At 53.8% G+C, this 14,954-nt stretch overlaps 6 protein-coding genes across 6 annotated transcripts; 1 reads left to right on the forward strand and 5 right to left on the reverse strand.

Annotated features, from left to right (window-relative positions):
- Nucleotides 1-388: 388 nt before the first annotated feature.
- Nucleotides 389-2,471, reverse strand: BO80DRAFT_490258 (mannose-6-phosphate isomerase, class I). Its single transcript, XM_025723626.1, has 5 exons — nt 2,359-2,471; nt 1,940-2,304; nt 1,776-1,877; nt 1,569-1,712; nt 389-1,510 (listed from the first exon to the last, which is right to left on the reverse strand). The coding sequence occupies exons 2-5, from the start codon at nt 1,976-1,978 to the stop codon at nt 557-559; spliced, it is 1,239 nt and encodes a 412-aa protein (XP_025580295.1). The 5' UTR covers nt 1,979-2,304; nt 2,359-2,471; the 3' UTR covers nt 389-556.
- On the reverse strand, nt 2,447-4,054 carry BO80DRAFT_84642 (uncharacterized protein). Its single transcript, XM_025724849.1, has one exon. The coding sequence runs from the start codon at nt 3,604-3,606 to the stop codon at nt 2,815-2,817; it is 792 nt and encodes a 263-aa protein (XP_025580296.1). The 5' UTR covers nt 3,607-4,054; the 3' UTR covers nt 2,447-2,814.
- Nucleotides 4,055-4,809: 755 nt separating this feature from the next.
- BO80DRAFT_84775 (putative Patatin family phospholipase) lies at nt 4,810-7,547 on the reverse strand. The gene is made up of 3 exons (XM_025724850.1): nt 7,138-7,547; nt 6,234-7,078; nt 4,810-6,183 (listed from the first exon to the last, which is right to left on the reverse strand). Exons 1-3 carry the CDS (start codon nt 7,408-7,410, stop codon nt 4,950-4,952), a joined length of 2,352 nt encoding a protein of 783 aa, XP_025580297.1. The 5' UTR covers nt 7,411-7,547; the 3' UTR covers nt 4,810-4,949.
- A 1,211-nt stretch (nt 7,548-8,758) lies between these two features.
- On the reverse strand, nt 8,759-9,843 carry BO80DRAFT_344989 (uncharacterized protein; the record flags this gene model as incomplete). Its single annotated transcript, XM_025715302.1, has 2 exons — nt 8,759-9,521; nt 9,605-9,843. 2 exons carry the CDS (start codon nt 9,841-9,843, stop codon nt 8,759-8,761), a joined length of 1,002 nt encoding a protein of 333 aa, XP_025580298.1.
- A 2,164-nt stretch (nt 9,844-12,007) lies between these two features.
- On the forward strand, nt 12,008-13,470 carry BO80DRAFT_421164 (putative short chain dehydrogenase/ reductase). The gene is made up of 5 exons (XM_025718539.1): nt 12,008-12,446; nt 12,528-12,836; nt 12,917-13,100; nt 13,168-13,211; nt 13,265-13,470. The coding sequence occupies exons 1-5, from the start codon at nt 12,049-12,051 to the stop codon at nt 13,383-13,385; spliced, it is 1,056 nt and encodes a 351-aa protein (XP_025580299.1). The 5' UTR covers nt 12,008-12,048; the 3' UTR covers nt 13,386-13,470.
- Nucleotides 13,471-13,647: 177 nt separating this feature from the next.
- Nucleotides 13,648-14,838, reverse strand: BO80DRAFT_440708 (uncharacterized protein; the record flags this gene model as incomplete). Its single annotated transcript, XM_025721141.1, has 3 exons — nt 13,648-14,346; nt 14,432-14,575; nt 14,638-14,838. 3 exons carry the CDS (start codon nt 14,836-14,838, stop codon nt 13,648-13,650), a joined length of 1,044 nt encoding a protein of 347 aa, XP_025580300.1.
- Nucleotides 14,839-14,954: the final 116 nt, after the last annotated feature.

The following is a 14,954-nucleotide window of genomic DNA, read 5'->3' on the forward strand; positions in this document are numbered from 1 at the left end:
CACACCACTGAAACACACACACACACAGACAAAAACAGAAACAGAAACACAGAACGAACCCACCGGACGAGAACCGCCCGTCTTAAAATAATCACCAGTTGTTGCGAACCTCCCAGGAACCCTCCCCCCGCTCGCATGTCTATTTTAATCTCACCGACGCGGACTCCGCACCGCAGGAACAGGAACGAATCTACACATCCTGCTTCCTCGTGGGAAGGGACAGCAACGCACACCCAAAAATAGCACATCTGATAGCCGTGGATGGGAATCCATTGGGTGGGAGGAGTCGATCGCGGAGCCTGAGCGCTTGGAGGGGACCGGACCCTATATCGGCGGGCGCTTATTCGCAACCAGGGTCCGGGGGGAGAACGAAAACAGCACCATTCCTATCTGTGTAAGGCTAGAGTTGATCTATAATTAACGAGGTACATGACTAGTGACATAAAATGCCCTTCAGCACATCCCAGGTGCAATCTTCCCTCCAACTCCATGTACTCGTCCAGCCCACCCATAGCCGGACAACCCTATAAATACACATCACCCGCACCACAGCATTTTACTCCGCATACGGCCGATAAACCAACAACCCCTTCTCAGTGCCAAACTCCAAGTCCACCCCAGCACCTACAAAAAACACCGCTCCCTCCCCAATCTCCCACTTCTCTCCCTCCCCTTCCCCCCCAGTCACCTCCATCCACCCTTTCCCCTTCACAACCACCACCAAACTCAATCCCTCCAGCCTCCCATGCCTCTCCCTTTCCCCGGCTCCCAGACTCACGCCCAAAACCCCAAACTCCCCAAACGGCGGCTGATAAACCTCCGTCCTCCCCTCCCCAATCCCCCCAACCACCGATTTCCTCCTCCCCAACACCCCCTCGTCCACGGCGTGCGGCTTGAAAGTTAACGCCTCCGTAAACAACCCGACATCATCCCTCTCCGCCGGGGCACAGAACCCCGTATTCAGCACATTGTCCGACCGGGCCATACACTCCAGGATATCTCCGCACAGGTACGCATGCACACTATCTGCCGGAACACAAACGGCTTCGCCGGGGCCGAGCGTCATGTAGTTCATGAGTAAGACGGCGACGAGACTCCCGGGGTCGGTATCGGGGTATTGTTTGCGGAGACGGTCGAGGAGGCCCGGGATGTACCGCTGGGTCGGACCAAAGTTGGATTCCGGGATGGAGAGGAGTTCGTTAACAGTGGTGGAGATGAGGGAGGCGGGGAGGCTGAGGAGGGTACGGGTGAGGTCGCGGAGGTGAGAGTCGGTGAAGGTTTGGGGGTGGTCGGGGGGAAGGAAGCGTTGGAGGGGGGCGATTCTCATGAGGGTAGAGATGTCGGAGAGGGGTTTGAAGCCGGCGAAGAGTTCGAAGTTGGAGAGGGCGATGGCGATTTCGGGTTTGTGGTTCGGGTCGGAGTATTTGTTGGGATCGGTTTGGTGGAGTTTTTCGGCGAGGGCTTTGTCGGGGTGGATTTGGAGGGGGAGGGCTTTGCTGAAGGAGAGGATCTGTAGCATAGGTTTAGTGGTGGATGATTGGTAGGGAGTATAGATCGGATGGACGTACTTTGGGGAGGAACGGGACTTCAGGGCCCCATTTCTCCAGCACCGACTGGCCGACGACCTCGGGGTGTTTTTGGAGATACTCGCTGAGGAGTTCGTCGGTGGCCAGGATCCGAGAGGGAACGGTAGGATAGGTACCCATCCACATCTATAATCATGGTCAGCATACACATTCCCAGCGAGGAGGACATGGCGGCAGCTAGCTGCTAACCTCGGAATACGTCTTGGAGTCATCCCACTCCAAAGCCCCAGGGGTCTTAGAACACAGGACGCCGGCTAACGAGTCCTTGCCTGTTTTGCCCCAGGGGTCGTTCTGCATGATCCATTAGCCATCCAGATCGGTCCAGGTAGGGCTAGCTACGAGGAAGTACTCACCTTACACCCGCACTTGAGCTGAAACACCTTCGCTGCCATGGTGGACTGTCAAATCGGTCAAAAGAATGAACCAATCGGCATGAGATCAATCCAAATCTAAATCAAGAGGAATAGGTCGATTCACCAGTCCTCTCAGCATTGAGATTTATATGATAGTCGAGACGGCTGCGTGAACATGGCGTCATGGACTGACGGTCCTGCTCGGATCCCCAGCATGGCGTCATGCCCTGATCATTGGTCGGAACGACCCAGGAATGGTCTCACGACATAGTAGTGATGGGAAAATTATGGATCTTATCTTATCCCCGTCTTATCGTACACCGTACTCCGTCGTGCTGGAAATTGGAATGGATGCTACAAGGTGCCTGGGGCGGCTCGTCAGCTTGACGTCAGTCTCGGCATGGGCGGTCCAACGTTACATAGTAAGTACAGTCTCCGTGCTGTACACAGTATCGTGGCAATCCAGAAGAAACGCCTAAAATTCTGTCTGTCCTTGCTAGTATAGTAACAACCGCGTAGCTAGACCAGAGTTGTGCGTGGTGGTAGGAATTCGGAAGTCGGCACAAGAAGTAGCCTGCTAAGTAGTAGGGGGCTGGGCTTTCGGAGGGAAGGCGCGCCCCCGGAACCCCAAACGGGCAACCGTTGCAAGTGCCTCACAAGGAAACCACCTCCCCGTGCCTCGATGCTTACTACTACTAGTATGGTACTATAGTAGATCAGACAAATAGGACGAATTATGTTCAATTCAGCTAATCAATATTCGCTTAAGCCACTAAGCCGCCAACGCCGCCCAATGTATGCAAGATGTATGAAAACGCTCCGATCAGCCGTTACGACATGACAATGCAGACGCTGAACCGCATCACAACAATCAATCACCAATAAACATCTTCCGCATCCGGGACCATGGCCGTAGTCAGGTATCGCCCAGATCGTCCCCGCTGCTCCATAGATGGACTGGCCCGTCGGCTGTAGTTCACACTACTTCGGTCCCGTCGTTGAGGTAGGGGCCGTGAATACCGCTCCTCATGATACTCGTCTTCGTCGTCTTCCTCGTACGCATTCCCGGGAATGGGGCTACGGCGATAGCTGTGTCGCGCGCTTCGGTCCGTCAACTCGCTCGTGTAGCTGCTCTGGACACTCTCCCGACGACTGGACCGTCGGGGTGCAGCCGCCAGCCCAAGCTCGTCGGCGTACCCCGGTCCCGTGGGGATATACCGAAACTTGGGGGCATGCTGGCTCTGTCGGGCGGCTTTCTCGGCCATCTCGGTTGGATAGTCTTGATGAATGGGTCGGTAGGAGAATTGAGACACCCTTCGTTCGGCTTTGGTCTGACGGTCGCTCTCCGGGGGATGATCGCTGGTCTGCTTGGACCGCTGGCTGATACGCATGGAGAGCCGGCGAGGGTTCAACGCCTTCACCGAGAAGGAGCTGGACTGGGACGCACGGCGGTCGTCTTGACTCGAGACAATGGCATGGTCCCGATGCCCGCGATTGGAGACGTCGTGGACAGGGCGTCGGTCAGACGACCGATGAGGGTTATCCAACTGGTTCCACGATCCTTCGGTCGGAACCGTGATGCCCACATCTCCCCATCTTTCATGAAGCGGCTTGTGGGATCCATGTTTGCGGAACCGACCCAGGGGGCCATTCACTAAGCTCGCCATGTTGGGTATGCGTCGAATACGAGGTGGAACGAATGATTGGAGGAACGAACACAACAGTCTCAGCCCTACAGCGGGGAATGCCGCATGACAGGGAAGATGATTCAGCACCGGAGAGGAAGGTTTACCCCGGACTCCACGGTTGACCTTGGCACTGGGTTGAGGCTGAGTGGCGGGGCGGTGCTGGAGAGACGGAGCAGGAGTGACCAAATGATTGGAGGACAGTCAAGGTAAGATAGGTGTAAATTAGGGCAAGCCAACGCCAACAAGCTCAGCAGGCCAGCACAGACCAAAGCAAAATTCAAGTAAGGCTGTGTCGGACTCGAAGCATGGCGGAGGGAGCATATAAAAGCCTGTGCACGAGGATCCTGATGATGCTTTTTTTGTCCCATCGAAAGGAATTGGCTGCATGATGCAGGCTCACTTGTGTCCAAGAATAGAAGCATCACCACCTCCACGCCGGATAGCCGCCCGGGGAGCACCAGCCAAGGGTTCGGCCCAAGCGATCATCCGGCGGGTGCAAATGGAATGACACTGATAGGCTGCCCAGGCCCAGTGTTCTATATTCGGATCACAGGCCATGCTGCTAATTAACCGCCCGGGGGGGGGCCATGACGCGGGCAGCACGGTGAAGATGGACGGATTTAGAACCACTAGGGCGTCACTTGCAGCCAGCGAGGCGCCGCACACCCCCTCAGCCGGGGCCTGAAACCAGTCCGGGTGCGTTCCAGGTCGCCGCCATGCCAGCTCATCACACCCGGTCGTTTCAGCAAAGTCCGGCGCGTAGGCTGGCCGGCGAATCGATGGCCTCCTGTAGCCGCCCACCCAATGTGATGGTCTATTTTTGGAGCTCTACACATTCACTCCCATTCCAGGCGCTACCTGAAACACGCCGTCCATGATTCGTTGCGCTCGCAGAAACAACGAGCAGTATTCTATGCTGTGTGACAACGAACGCCGCTGGGAACGAACCACTTCCAAAAAAAGAACATGTCAGAGAACCAAGGAGATGCTGTCCAATCGCTGTAACGGAATCCAAAAGCATAGTGCACATCATGCCCCCCATCGAAGCAAGACGCCAATCCCGAGGTATGATTCTAAGATGCGATCCCGGTCTATCCTCATTGCCACGGCCTAACGGATGGACTTCTCAAAAAGATAGTATCGGAGCAAGTCAAGAAGGGCATCAACGGAATAACGGAGAAACAAGGTGAATGATGAAAAATGCTATGGGTGCCGGGCATGCCACAAGTCTAAATCCGATAGCCTCGCCCTAACCAAAGAGCTGCGCATTCAAGTCGAAAACACGGCGAGCTATCATCTCATTCTATACACCTTAAAACGGGTCAGTTCAGAAAAGTGCGAGAATCGGGAGTTCTGACATAGGCGGAGGGCGTCATTTGAAGGTGATGGCGGGGAGGGGATAACGACTTCTCGGGCATCGTATGCACCGCATGCGACGTCTCCGGAGACCGCGCAGCGGCCCGGTGTGCTGACCCGCCTGAATGGGCGGATGCATATGATTGAGATGATGGCGCGCTACCATCTAGGCTCGACCAGGCGAAGGGATGGTCTTCGGACGATGGCTCCCAGGAGACATGAGATCTCGGCGGCGATTGGCAGTATTCAGGGGGCGATGCTCCGCTCTCTTCATCACTGTCAGATCCCGTCGCATACGGTCCATCTCCGGCGTTCATGGAGGAGTTCTGGTGGCTTTCAGTGCGTTGATCGACGGCTTGGTCCAGTCTCGCCGATGCCACCGAGTCGATGCTGTGGGACTGTTCGGACAGTAACACGCTCCGAGACCGTTGCAGATATGGTCGTATCTGCCGGCTTGAGATTTGCCTAACGTGTCTGGTCCTTTCCACTTCATGATTGTAAGAGCTTCTGCGGTTCAACAAGCGCCCTCGTCCCCCACTGCTGTCGAGAGTTTCGAGAGAGTGGCCGGCCATGGTGTCGCATTTGACATTAATGCGACTGGGGTAGAAGGCAACCCGTGCCCGCATCTTCTGAATGGCCGAGTCCAAGGCCAATTCAATGGCGCAGTGATTGCGGATACGCCCAAGTTTGGGCCAGGTGGCACGTTCGCCGCTCAGGCAGGCGTTAAGCATGAACTCGGTCGTCGGGTTCCTCAACATCACAGGCACCCGGGAAAACTGGATTTCCGGATAAATGTTGATGTCGCCAGAGTATTTCTGGTTCACGATGGATACAGTCTTGCTTAAAGACGTCGGGAAGACTCCCAGCTCGGACATGGTCGTCATGCGATGCAGAATCTCCTCCTTGGCAAGATGGGTCATGGCGAGGAGCCAACGAGGAGCCGTGAACGAGGCCTGGGCATACCGGTCTGGCCCGTCGTCTTTGGGGAGAAAAGGCACAACATGGGGATTGACCTGCGACACAATAAAGTGATTGACGTTGAACATTTCAGACAGACGGTTCATCGGCAGGTCACCGTCCACGGAGCCGTCAATGTATTGCTTATGAAGGTCGTTCCAGGGTACCGCCTGCCCTGTCAAGGGATCTTTAGCCATGAGTGTAGAAGGCGAGAACACGAGGGGAACGGAACATGAAACCGCCCTGTTGATGTCAGTTAGGTAGACAGGAGGGGTCAAGAATGGCATTCATACACAGCGGACCAGATCAATACATTTGGCGCGGTGATGTAGTTCATGATCTTGGGGAGTTCATAGATTCCAGCACTGGAAACGCAAATGTTCAGGATCCTTCGCGTTCGATTGTAGGCCTCCTGAAAGGTGATATCGCCCAGCCAGCTCCTCATAACTTTGGCGAGATGCGAGATGTCTAGAAACGATCCATACTTCAGAAACCGCGCTGTCTTGTGAAGAATGTTCTCTTCTTCGCTTTCCTCGCCGAAAACAGCAAAGTCCCCGTAGGCAAATGAATCCAGGAGCGCGGGTAGCTCGTCCTCTGTGCGCGTACAAAAAACAGCACATACGATACTACCCGCCGATGCCCCGGAGATAATCCGTGGGAGAAGATTGGCTTCATAAAGAGCCTTGAGCACGCCGATGTGGTTCATGCCGAATGTTGCTCCACCGGAAAATAGCAGAGCGCTGCGCCCAAAGGCCTGTCTTGCCGCCAACAATTGGTCAAGGATATACTTTGACTCGAGCCCATCGCACCGGTCTTGGTCGGACAACTCCACCAGGGACGATATCGTATCCAAAGCGGTGGTGATATACCGATCGATGAGGTCCTTCGTCCCAAGGTGGACATGTTTGTAGAGAGAGACGTTGCTCATATTGCCCAAGTCACGGCTTAGGGAGGTACGGACCAAAAACAGCATGCGACTGACGTCGCAGCTGATCCGCGCATCCTCCAGCTGCTTCAGACGCTCCTGTACGAGATGAGGGTCGTAGTCGGGGCAGTCGAATGTTTGTTTCCAGACAAAGTTATTCTCCAGCTCATCCAGTTCAATGGCGGCCTCTTTCCATTCATCATACGTCACCGCCTGCAATAACAGTCAACCGTCAACCTTGCGATGGCAACTCGAGCAAGATACATCCTCACATTTCGTTTTCTGAGATACAGAACCTGTTTGCGCTCCTCCGTCTCAGCAAGCAGTTTGCGTTGTGTCGAGGACCGACTATCCCCGTACCACGTGTCCCCAGCCCACGTCAACGTATTTTTGACGAACGACGACAAAGAGGAGTCGGAGATGGACTTGAGGACGGACCGGCGGGGTTTGGCCGGGGCATCCCCCGCAACGCTCTTGGAGGAGCGAGGTTTGGTCTTGCCATGGCAATGCGGCCGTACCAGCGAGGAGTCGTTCAGGATGGACATGACCGGCTTCAGACAGCATCAGCGCCGCATGGGTGCGGAGATCGGAGGGGAAATTAGGTTTAGATTGGAGTGTCCGCTGGATCGGGAAGGCAAATCAGAGGTCAGCAGCAAATGAAACCCGAAAGGTAGGTGGGAGTCGTGAAGAAGCGAGACGTCGAGGTCAACATCGGCGAAGTTGGGGCCCGTAAGTAGTCGCTGCGGGTGTCGACAAGGCCGTCTTCTTCCTGGTCAGGCACGAGGCAGACAGGGAGGACGAAGGTTGTGCAGCAGGATCCATGCCGGACTGGCTGGGAAGGGAAGGAAGGAGGGAGGGAGGGAAAAAGAGGGTGGCCAAATTGAATGGAACCCGAGCCCGACGTCACGAGCGTTCGAAAAGGCCCGCCCCCATTGGCCCCCGGCCCAACAGCGGGCGCTGCCGATCGCCCCGGGGTCACGGGACGAGGGGGGAAGATGGGGAAGGACTGGCCGGGCGCCCAATGGCCTCTCCTCGCGTCCGTCGCTCTTTTCCCTTCAGCGCTGCAACACCTCATATCCTGGTCATCGACGAAACCGGTGGTACTCGCGAGACCGGCCCGGTAATGGGGGCCTACTTAAACGCCGACTCCAGGTCCCCGAGCGGATGATGGCGACTTCTTCAGCCGATCGAGCTTGCGGTGATTTCATATCTCCACCATCTTCGATAGTCTGCACGGGCTTAGTGGTGGTCATCGCCAGGTGGGACCCCATGCTGCTGTAACATCTGGTTGATCAGCAAACCTAAAGGATCATTGCATTCAGAGCATGCATTCTTACCCAGGGGTGGAATCCTCAGTGACCGGGGGCGGGCCTGATCGGACCCGGGGGGAACAACCATGGGTCGTAGACGCCGCAAATGGGCTCTAGGCCCTGCAAAACCTATAAAAGCCTGCCGTATGTATTTTCCTGGCCCCCCTCGCTCCACGAGAGTTCTCGCATAGTATCATATCCCAGCAACAGAGAAATAGCTTGCGTCATTGGTGCGGTGATCTCTTAGATCGACGAGTAAACCCGAATAAACATCATCCATCACGGCAAAAGGACCGTGTCCGTACAGGCTCATGAAGAACGGCTGAAGGCATGCCCAAAGTGGGATGCTGGTCAGCATCAGATCTTCCACGGGCCTCCCTCCACTGAGCTGGTCATGCGAACACGCCCACTTCACATGCCTCACGACTTGCCCATCCCTGCCCTGCATGTGAAGGTGGGATTCGCCATCTGGTTGGTAGTCTGGCAAATACCTCTCGTATCTGCTCTGCTCCACAGCAAATGATCTAGACCCGCTGCTGAACCCGATAAATGTAGGCTGACACCCGAGATTATGTTCCAGATATCAAGCCATCTGACACACCCAGTCCCGGATAACCTCGCGCGCCTGAGACTCAACCCCATGTTCCCTCCAAAAATGACCAGCGCCCTCAATCTCAACCGCCTGGAATCTACTCTCAGGTGCATGGGCCAGTTCGGCTGACCATTTCTCTAGTTTACTCGCCGAAGTGAACGTATCCTGGTCTCCATAGATGGCCAATGTCTCATGCGCACAGAGCTGATCTGCTGGCTTGGGACAAGGTATCTGTCTCCCTTGAGCGGATGTCTGCGCGCCCGCATCGAGCGACATCTTGGAGAACAGCGTCAGGAACTGATTGACCGGCGGAAGAAGTGGTGACACGAGAAGATATGAAATGGCTGCGCGGCCAATACCGTCTGCAGCTCGTCCCAATTCTTCAACGGTCGCCGGACGATATGTAGGCGACAGCCGCGGTGCAGACAACTGATCATTCCCCAGACAGAGCGACAATTTATCAGCAATCTGATAAATCTCATGAATCGGCGTCTCCGAGGAACTCTTCCGCAGCAGATCCACGATAGCATCCAAACTCGGCAGATGCGACGCAATCATAGACCCGTAGGAATACCCTCCCAAAACAATCCGGATACTTCCTTTCCTACCTCCCCCCGGCATATTGAAGTCTTGAATACCTCTTCCCCCCCGAAAATGCAAATAAAGCAACATAAACACATAAAAGGACACATAATCCGCCAACTCGGGTCTAGCCGTCCAACTGGTCCGACCCTCGGACTCCCCGGCGCCCCTACTCGTCATCAGTACCACCCGAATTAACCAAACACCCAACCTAATAATAATGAACGCAAAACAAAGGAACCGGGAAAGGCTCACCGAAAATTAAACGTCCCGACCACCAACCCAGCCTTCAACAGCTCCCCTCCGACAAACCCGACGACGGGATCATCGAAACACCCGCCGAGGGGGGCATACGGGTGCGCGATAATGGCTCCGCGGAGGAGCTGCTGCTCTTGTTGTTGTTGTTGTGAGGGAAGATAGATGCGACAATCTAGACGGAGGCGGTCGTGGATGGACGGGATGGAGAATGTGTATGTGGGGGTGGGGAAGGGCATTTTGTCGTATGATGGACTGCTAGTATTGTTGAGATGTGAGGTTGGGATAGAAGAGGGGGAAGATTATATGGTGAGAAGGCGAAATGGGAGAAGAAGGAGTGTATGTACGTATGTATGTATGAGAGAGTTACAAGTATGTAGGCTGGGAATTAGAAAATAGGTAGATAGATAGGTTGGAATGAGAATGGAATAAATGATGGATGGAGGGGGGGAAAGGATGTTAGCGTTGGTGACCAATAGGGGAGGAGGGGCGAACTATACCTGGAGTGGTCGGTCGCTTACTCTTCTGGCAGTATAGGTCCTTACCTAGCTCACAGTAGATACTTACCGTGGGCATCAGGCGATGAGTGCAATTGGTTCTGGTTGATCACACCGGGATGGCAATAAGGTTAGTTAGTTAACCTTTTGCCTAAACTATTTCAATAACGTAAGAGCTTGGGATCATGTGAAACATGTCATGTTTCTGGTGGTGATCCCTTGGAATTGTGACTATGGTGGAGATCGATCTATAGCCCCATCAGAAGAAATACAGATGCGACCCAAGATAATTCAGTATTAGTAGTGCAAAGAGTTCTCCATCCATCCATCCATCCAATCTAATCAGTCACTAAGCAGAAAGTAGGATCCGCCAAATCAGACCGACTACAAGTCATCTCTTAATTACCACTCTCACTCCTTGATCTTATTCTTCAGATCAAGACTTGAAACGGGACCCAATCATCATAATCCATAGCATCAGGCCCTAGAGTTACCAGCAATTTCAAAGTGTGAACCCAGGAATGGTCCGCAATTGTTGATTCTCCTCTGTTGCCTCTCCTTCCCAGTCATCACACAGACCCACCACGCAGTCCTAGTAGTAGATAGTATCAATGCCGTAAGTTCCCAATTACACACACCTAGCCTGTCAAACTAGGTACCCCTCCCTCCCCCCTCCTCTCCCAAGAGCTTTGAGCAAGAGACTATTTATCCGGCTCAGGGGTCTGATGCAACCGCGCGCCTTTAAACCAGCTGCTTCTCTGCGCCGCAAGAGTACAAATTATCGATGCACATGCTGAGGTAGCTCCCAGGTCCACACAGTGAAGCTGCGACCCGCAGTAGTGCTGAGGTTGTGTTGCCATTGCACTGACGCGGGGCTAATCTAAGTACTATAGTAGTTCCTAGGCTATTAGCACAGTGTGCCGCAGTGATGTCCTGATCCAGTGGAACGCAACTGGGACTCGTGCTGTTTTTGGCATTCCCGGCAAATGAAGATGCGTTTTAGCGGAGGTTGAAATGGCTACTTAATATTCTGGATCTTGCTGATCAGTACTCCGTATGTCCTGGATAACTGATCGACTAGAGATCCGGGCAGCCGTATGGGGTGAAATGGTGGGCTCGGGGTTCGGTAATACGCATAACACAAGGCTATTGGTGACGTGTGATGGAATTGACGTGCTGTCCCCGGAGATCTATATACTACTCCCAGTAGTAAGTAATCGATATGATGATGGGTGCTTTCCAAGACGTTGCTACTGATTGATCGGAACCCGGCATTCTAATTGGCGCTAATGTTCACTTTTGTTGGTATTTTGAATATCTGTAATGTGTTCTTTTAAGGGGTCAGTCCTCTTGAAGGCCTCTCGGAAATGCGTTAGGGGGGTTACTCTCCATGGGCGTCTCAAATTCTGCATGTGTAAGCCCTTAATGGGACGCCTAAAAAGGCACGCGATGGGGTATTTACCCCGTGGCTTCACGACATAGATTGCACGGCATTCGATAAGGTACTTCTATAGTTCACCCATAGGCCACGATCTAGTACCTAGGCATCTAGTGATGCAGTTCTTGTTGATGCCTCTATCCTTATCTTATGAGTTCATCTCGGCATAGAGGCATCTAATATCTGACATGCGCACGGAGAGACCTTGATTTCGAAATAAATAGTGAGTGGCTGAGAACCTGGATATATGACTAGGACTCCGCTAGATAACTATTTGCGTTCTGGAAGAGCTGACATGCAGTGGGCGCTTCCCCCGTTCCGCAACGATAAGACTCCGTACCTATCGACGGTTTAGCCACTAGTCCAAAACATAGCACCGTACGTAATCATGTGGCTGGTAACTATGGTTGACACAGTCATCACTAGTAGTAGCTTGAGGGATATTTCACAGCCCATCTTACGTTCTCCTTTTAGGCCGTGGCCGTGTCTTTCCCACCTCATCCTACAGAATGGCGTACCTTTTCCCTCGTCGTCTACGCGACAAATTTTGGCCCGAGCCATTGCCACCCCCCGGATCCTTCCAGGGCCAGACAGTCCTGGTGACAGGAGCAACAGCCGGGCTTGGACGGGCCGCCGCCGTGCATTTTGCGACCCTTGGAGCAAGGGTGATTCTGACGTCCCGTAGCATGGCCTCCGGCGAGGCCGCCAAGCGCGATATTGAGAGGATGGCGGGGATTACGGGTCAAGGCAAGATACGCGTCATGGAATTGGACATGAACCGATACTCGTCGTGTGTATCCTTCTTCAATCAACTGAAACAGTCCGAACAATGGTCTCATGGCCTCGACTGTGCGGTGTTGAACGCAGGTATCATCAATCCTCACTTTGCGGAGAGTCCGGAAGGCTGGTAAGTACTTACTATTCTCTGCATCTTCGAGCTGTTATCTTTTTGGGGGGGGGGGGGGGGTCGGGTGTTAACACGGCTCAGGGAACAAACCATTCAGGTGAATACACTCAGTACCACCCTTCTTGGACTTCTGCTCTTGTCGTGGATGAAGCAGGGACCCAAGGATCGAAACCCACCGCATCTTGTGTTTGTCACTTCTCGGGACCACCTCGAACCTGATATCACCTCGTGGGCTGACTGGTCGGGCCAAGGGGGAGGACTCTTGCAATATTTCAGTCGCGAGGAAAACTGGCCATCCCATCAGCCCCAGCCGAATTACGCAGAAAGCAAATTGATGTTGATGTATGCAGTTGGGGAAATATGCAACCAGGCCGTGGGACCGGACGGAAGGTAAAGAAAGATACATAGTGATAGATTCTCCTCCCGACCGACCTCTTCCCTGCGCTAATGCTGTTCTGCTTACCGGTCAGAGTGAGAGTCATCGTCAATAGTGTTTGTCCCGGCCTTGTGAGCACGGATATCGCCCGTTTGGTGGTCAAACATTCAAGAGCCATGCAGCTCTTGGTTCCGCTGTATTTGGGGGTTCTGGGAAAGTCGGCGGACTACGGTGCCAGGTTTTACGTCACTGCGGCACGAGCATCAGAAAAGGAGCATGTAAGGAGAAAGGCTTCCAATTCCCTTCTCAAATGACTTGCTGCTAACCCTTCCCCAACATGAATAGGGAAAATTCGTGCAATCACTTCTCACGGACGAGGAATATCACAGGTCTGGCTGGATGTCTTCACCACCGAGGGTCAAACGCTAATTCAGCCATCCAGGTTGCGAGTTCCGAATATGGAGAGCGATACTGCAACGGATGTCAAGGGCCTTGTCTGGAAGGAGATCTTGAGCGAGTTGAGAGAGAAGGTTCCCAGCCTAGATGAGTTGATGAAGGCTTGACCCATGTTAGCAGCCCGTACTTTCGCCTTGCCTGTATCTCACTTCACTAGTACATTATCGCCTATAGATAGCTCTTCCTGCGGACAACTCGTCTACGCACCTACTACGATTGCACTTAGTTTCGTTCGCATTATAGTGTGCTCAGCAGGCATAGCGAGATTTATCATGTCAAGGAGGTCAGATAGCCGGCGGTGCCAATCGAGTCGATTGACACCGAGCAGGAAACCACGCCCTCCGGGTCAGGTGCCAGTTTGAATATGGATTATGAAGACGACTGGAACCCCTGCCTGCCAACTTCCTCTTTTTCCAGGGTCAGATGTCTAATCAAGAATGATATGAGCGAAGCCAGTGCCGCGATACATGCTAGGACGAGCCAGATCGCCTGGAACGTTTTCTGGTAGGCATCAATTACTCGATCCATCACATCATTAGACAGATCCAGAGTTCGCAACTCCGGGATGAAGTCAACCGCTCGACTCGAATCCTTCAGAATGCTCAAGGACCCCGGCAAAGTACCAATCGCCGCTATGCTTTTCTGGAAAATAGAGCTGAAGACGGTCGAGGCGATCGCGAGGCCCAGGAGGGAGCCCAGAATGCGAAACACAAGAAGGAGCCCCACGGCTAGTCCGGCATCATCCACGCGGGTCACACTGGCCAGCATGGCGACGGTGCCGGCGGTTAGAATGATGCCGATACCGCTCCCTAGAAACACCTGGAAGGTAGTCAACTCCGCTCGGCTGGTATCTCGGCCGACCCGATATAAGAGACCCAAGAACACGGTAGTCAGGATCCAACCCAGCCAGAAAGCTAGCCGATATCGACGGGTCCAGTCTATCACCACCGATGTGATGATACTCAACGCCACAAGAAGAAGACAGAACGGGAGAATGGACTTGGCTGCATCAAGAGGTGGTGATATCGGTGAGAATGATCGTCTCGAGCACGTCCAAGCCACCCCCTCCTAGGCCTTGGATCAACCGGCCCACGACAACGATGTTGATAGTGCGCGCCGTGGCAAAGATGACTGATCCCACGGCGAATCACACCATCGCGACGTACAAAGGTAGCTTGCGACCCAGGACATCCGACACGCTGGCATAGATGGGTTGCGTCACGGCCACACCCAGGGTGAAAGCAATACTTGCCCAGAAGGATTGGAACGTTGTGCCCTGTAATGGACTGGTGATGGTCTGCACTCAGCAAGCGGGTAAGGATTAGTGAAGCCAAAGGCCATGCCTATCGAGAAACTCACCGCCAGTGCTACTGAGAGTGCCGTTGCGTCCCATGAGACGATGATCGTGATCAGGGAAAGCATAAGCATCGACAAGTAGAACGAGGGAGGTTTCTTGCGTTGGGTTGTGCTTGGTTCTTGCTCTCGGCCAATCTCCCCAGCGAGCGTGTGGTTGCTTTCCAACGCATTGGGGCTTCTGTTGTCCAGGGCAACATCATCCATTATATGGACCGTGGATGGAGTTGTAGGAAGGTTGGCAGGGTGGATAATAGAAGTACGGGAGGTCCCTATACGGTTACCTTTTATATGGTGAGGGGCTGACATCCCTACTGACGCCC

The sequence above is a fragment of the Aspergillus ibericus genome (genome assembly GCF_003184845.1).
Source record: "Aspergillus ibericus CBS 121593 unplaced genomic scaffold BO80scaffold_2, whole genome shotgun sequence".
Classification (NCBI taxonomy): domain Eukaryota; kingdom Fungi; phylum Ascomycota; class Eurotiomycetes; order Eurotiales; family Aspergillaceae; genus Aspergillus; species Aspergillus ibericus.

What these genes read in the sequence shown, in the direction of transcription:
- BO80DRAFT_490258 (XM_025723626.1), bottom strand. Translation starts at nt 1,978, where the DNA reads ATGGCAGCGAAGGTGTTTCAGCTCAAGTGCGGGTGTAAG. An exon ending in AGCTCAAGTGCGGGTGTAAG is followed by an intron (nt 1,878 to 1,939) that starts GTGAGTACTTCC and finishes TGGATCATGCAG; the next exon opens with AACGACCCCTGGGGCAAAAC. An exon ending in AAGTCCCGTTCCTCCCCAAA is followed by an intron (nt 1,511 to 1,568) that starts GTACGTCCATCC and finishes CCTATGCTACAG; the next exon opens with ATCCTCTCCTTCAGCAAAGC.
- BO80DRAFT_84642 (XM_025724849.1), bottom strand. Translation starts at nt 3,606, where the DNA reads ATGGCGAGCTTAGTGAATGGCCCCCTGGGTCGGTTCCGCAAACATGGA.
- BO80DRAFT_84775 (XM_025724850.1), bottom strand. Translation starts at nt 7,410, where the DNA reads ATGTCCATCCTGAACGACTCCTCGCTGGTACGGCCGCATTGCCATGGC. An exon ending in TGTATCTCAGAAAACGAAAT is followed by an intron (nt 7,079 to 7,137) that starts GTGAGGATGTAT and finishes CTGTTATTGCAG; the next exon opens with GCGGTGACGTATGATGAATG. An exon ending in GTATTGATCTGGTCCGCTGT is followed by an intron (nt 6,184 to 6,233) that starts GTATGAATGCCA and finishes TGACATCAACAG; the next exon opens with GGCGGTTTCATGTTCCGTTC.
- BO80DRAFT_421164 (XM_025718539.1), top strand. Translation starts at nt 12,049, where the DNA reads ATGGCGTACCTTTTCCCTCGTCGTCTACGCGACAAATTTTGGCCCGAG. An exon ending in GAGCATCAGAAAAGGAGCAT is followed by an intron (nt 13,101 to 13,167) that starts GTAAGGAGAAAG and finishes CAACATGAATAG; the next exon opens with GGAAAATTCGTGCAATCACT. An exon ending in ACGGACGAGGAATATCACAG is followed by an intron (nt 13,212 to 13,264) that starts GTCTGGCTGGAT and finishes TCAGCCATCCAG; the next exon opens with GTTGCGAGTTCCGAATATGG.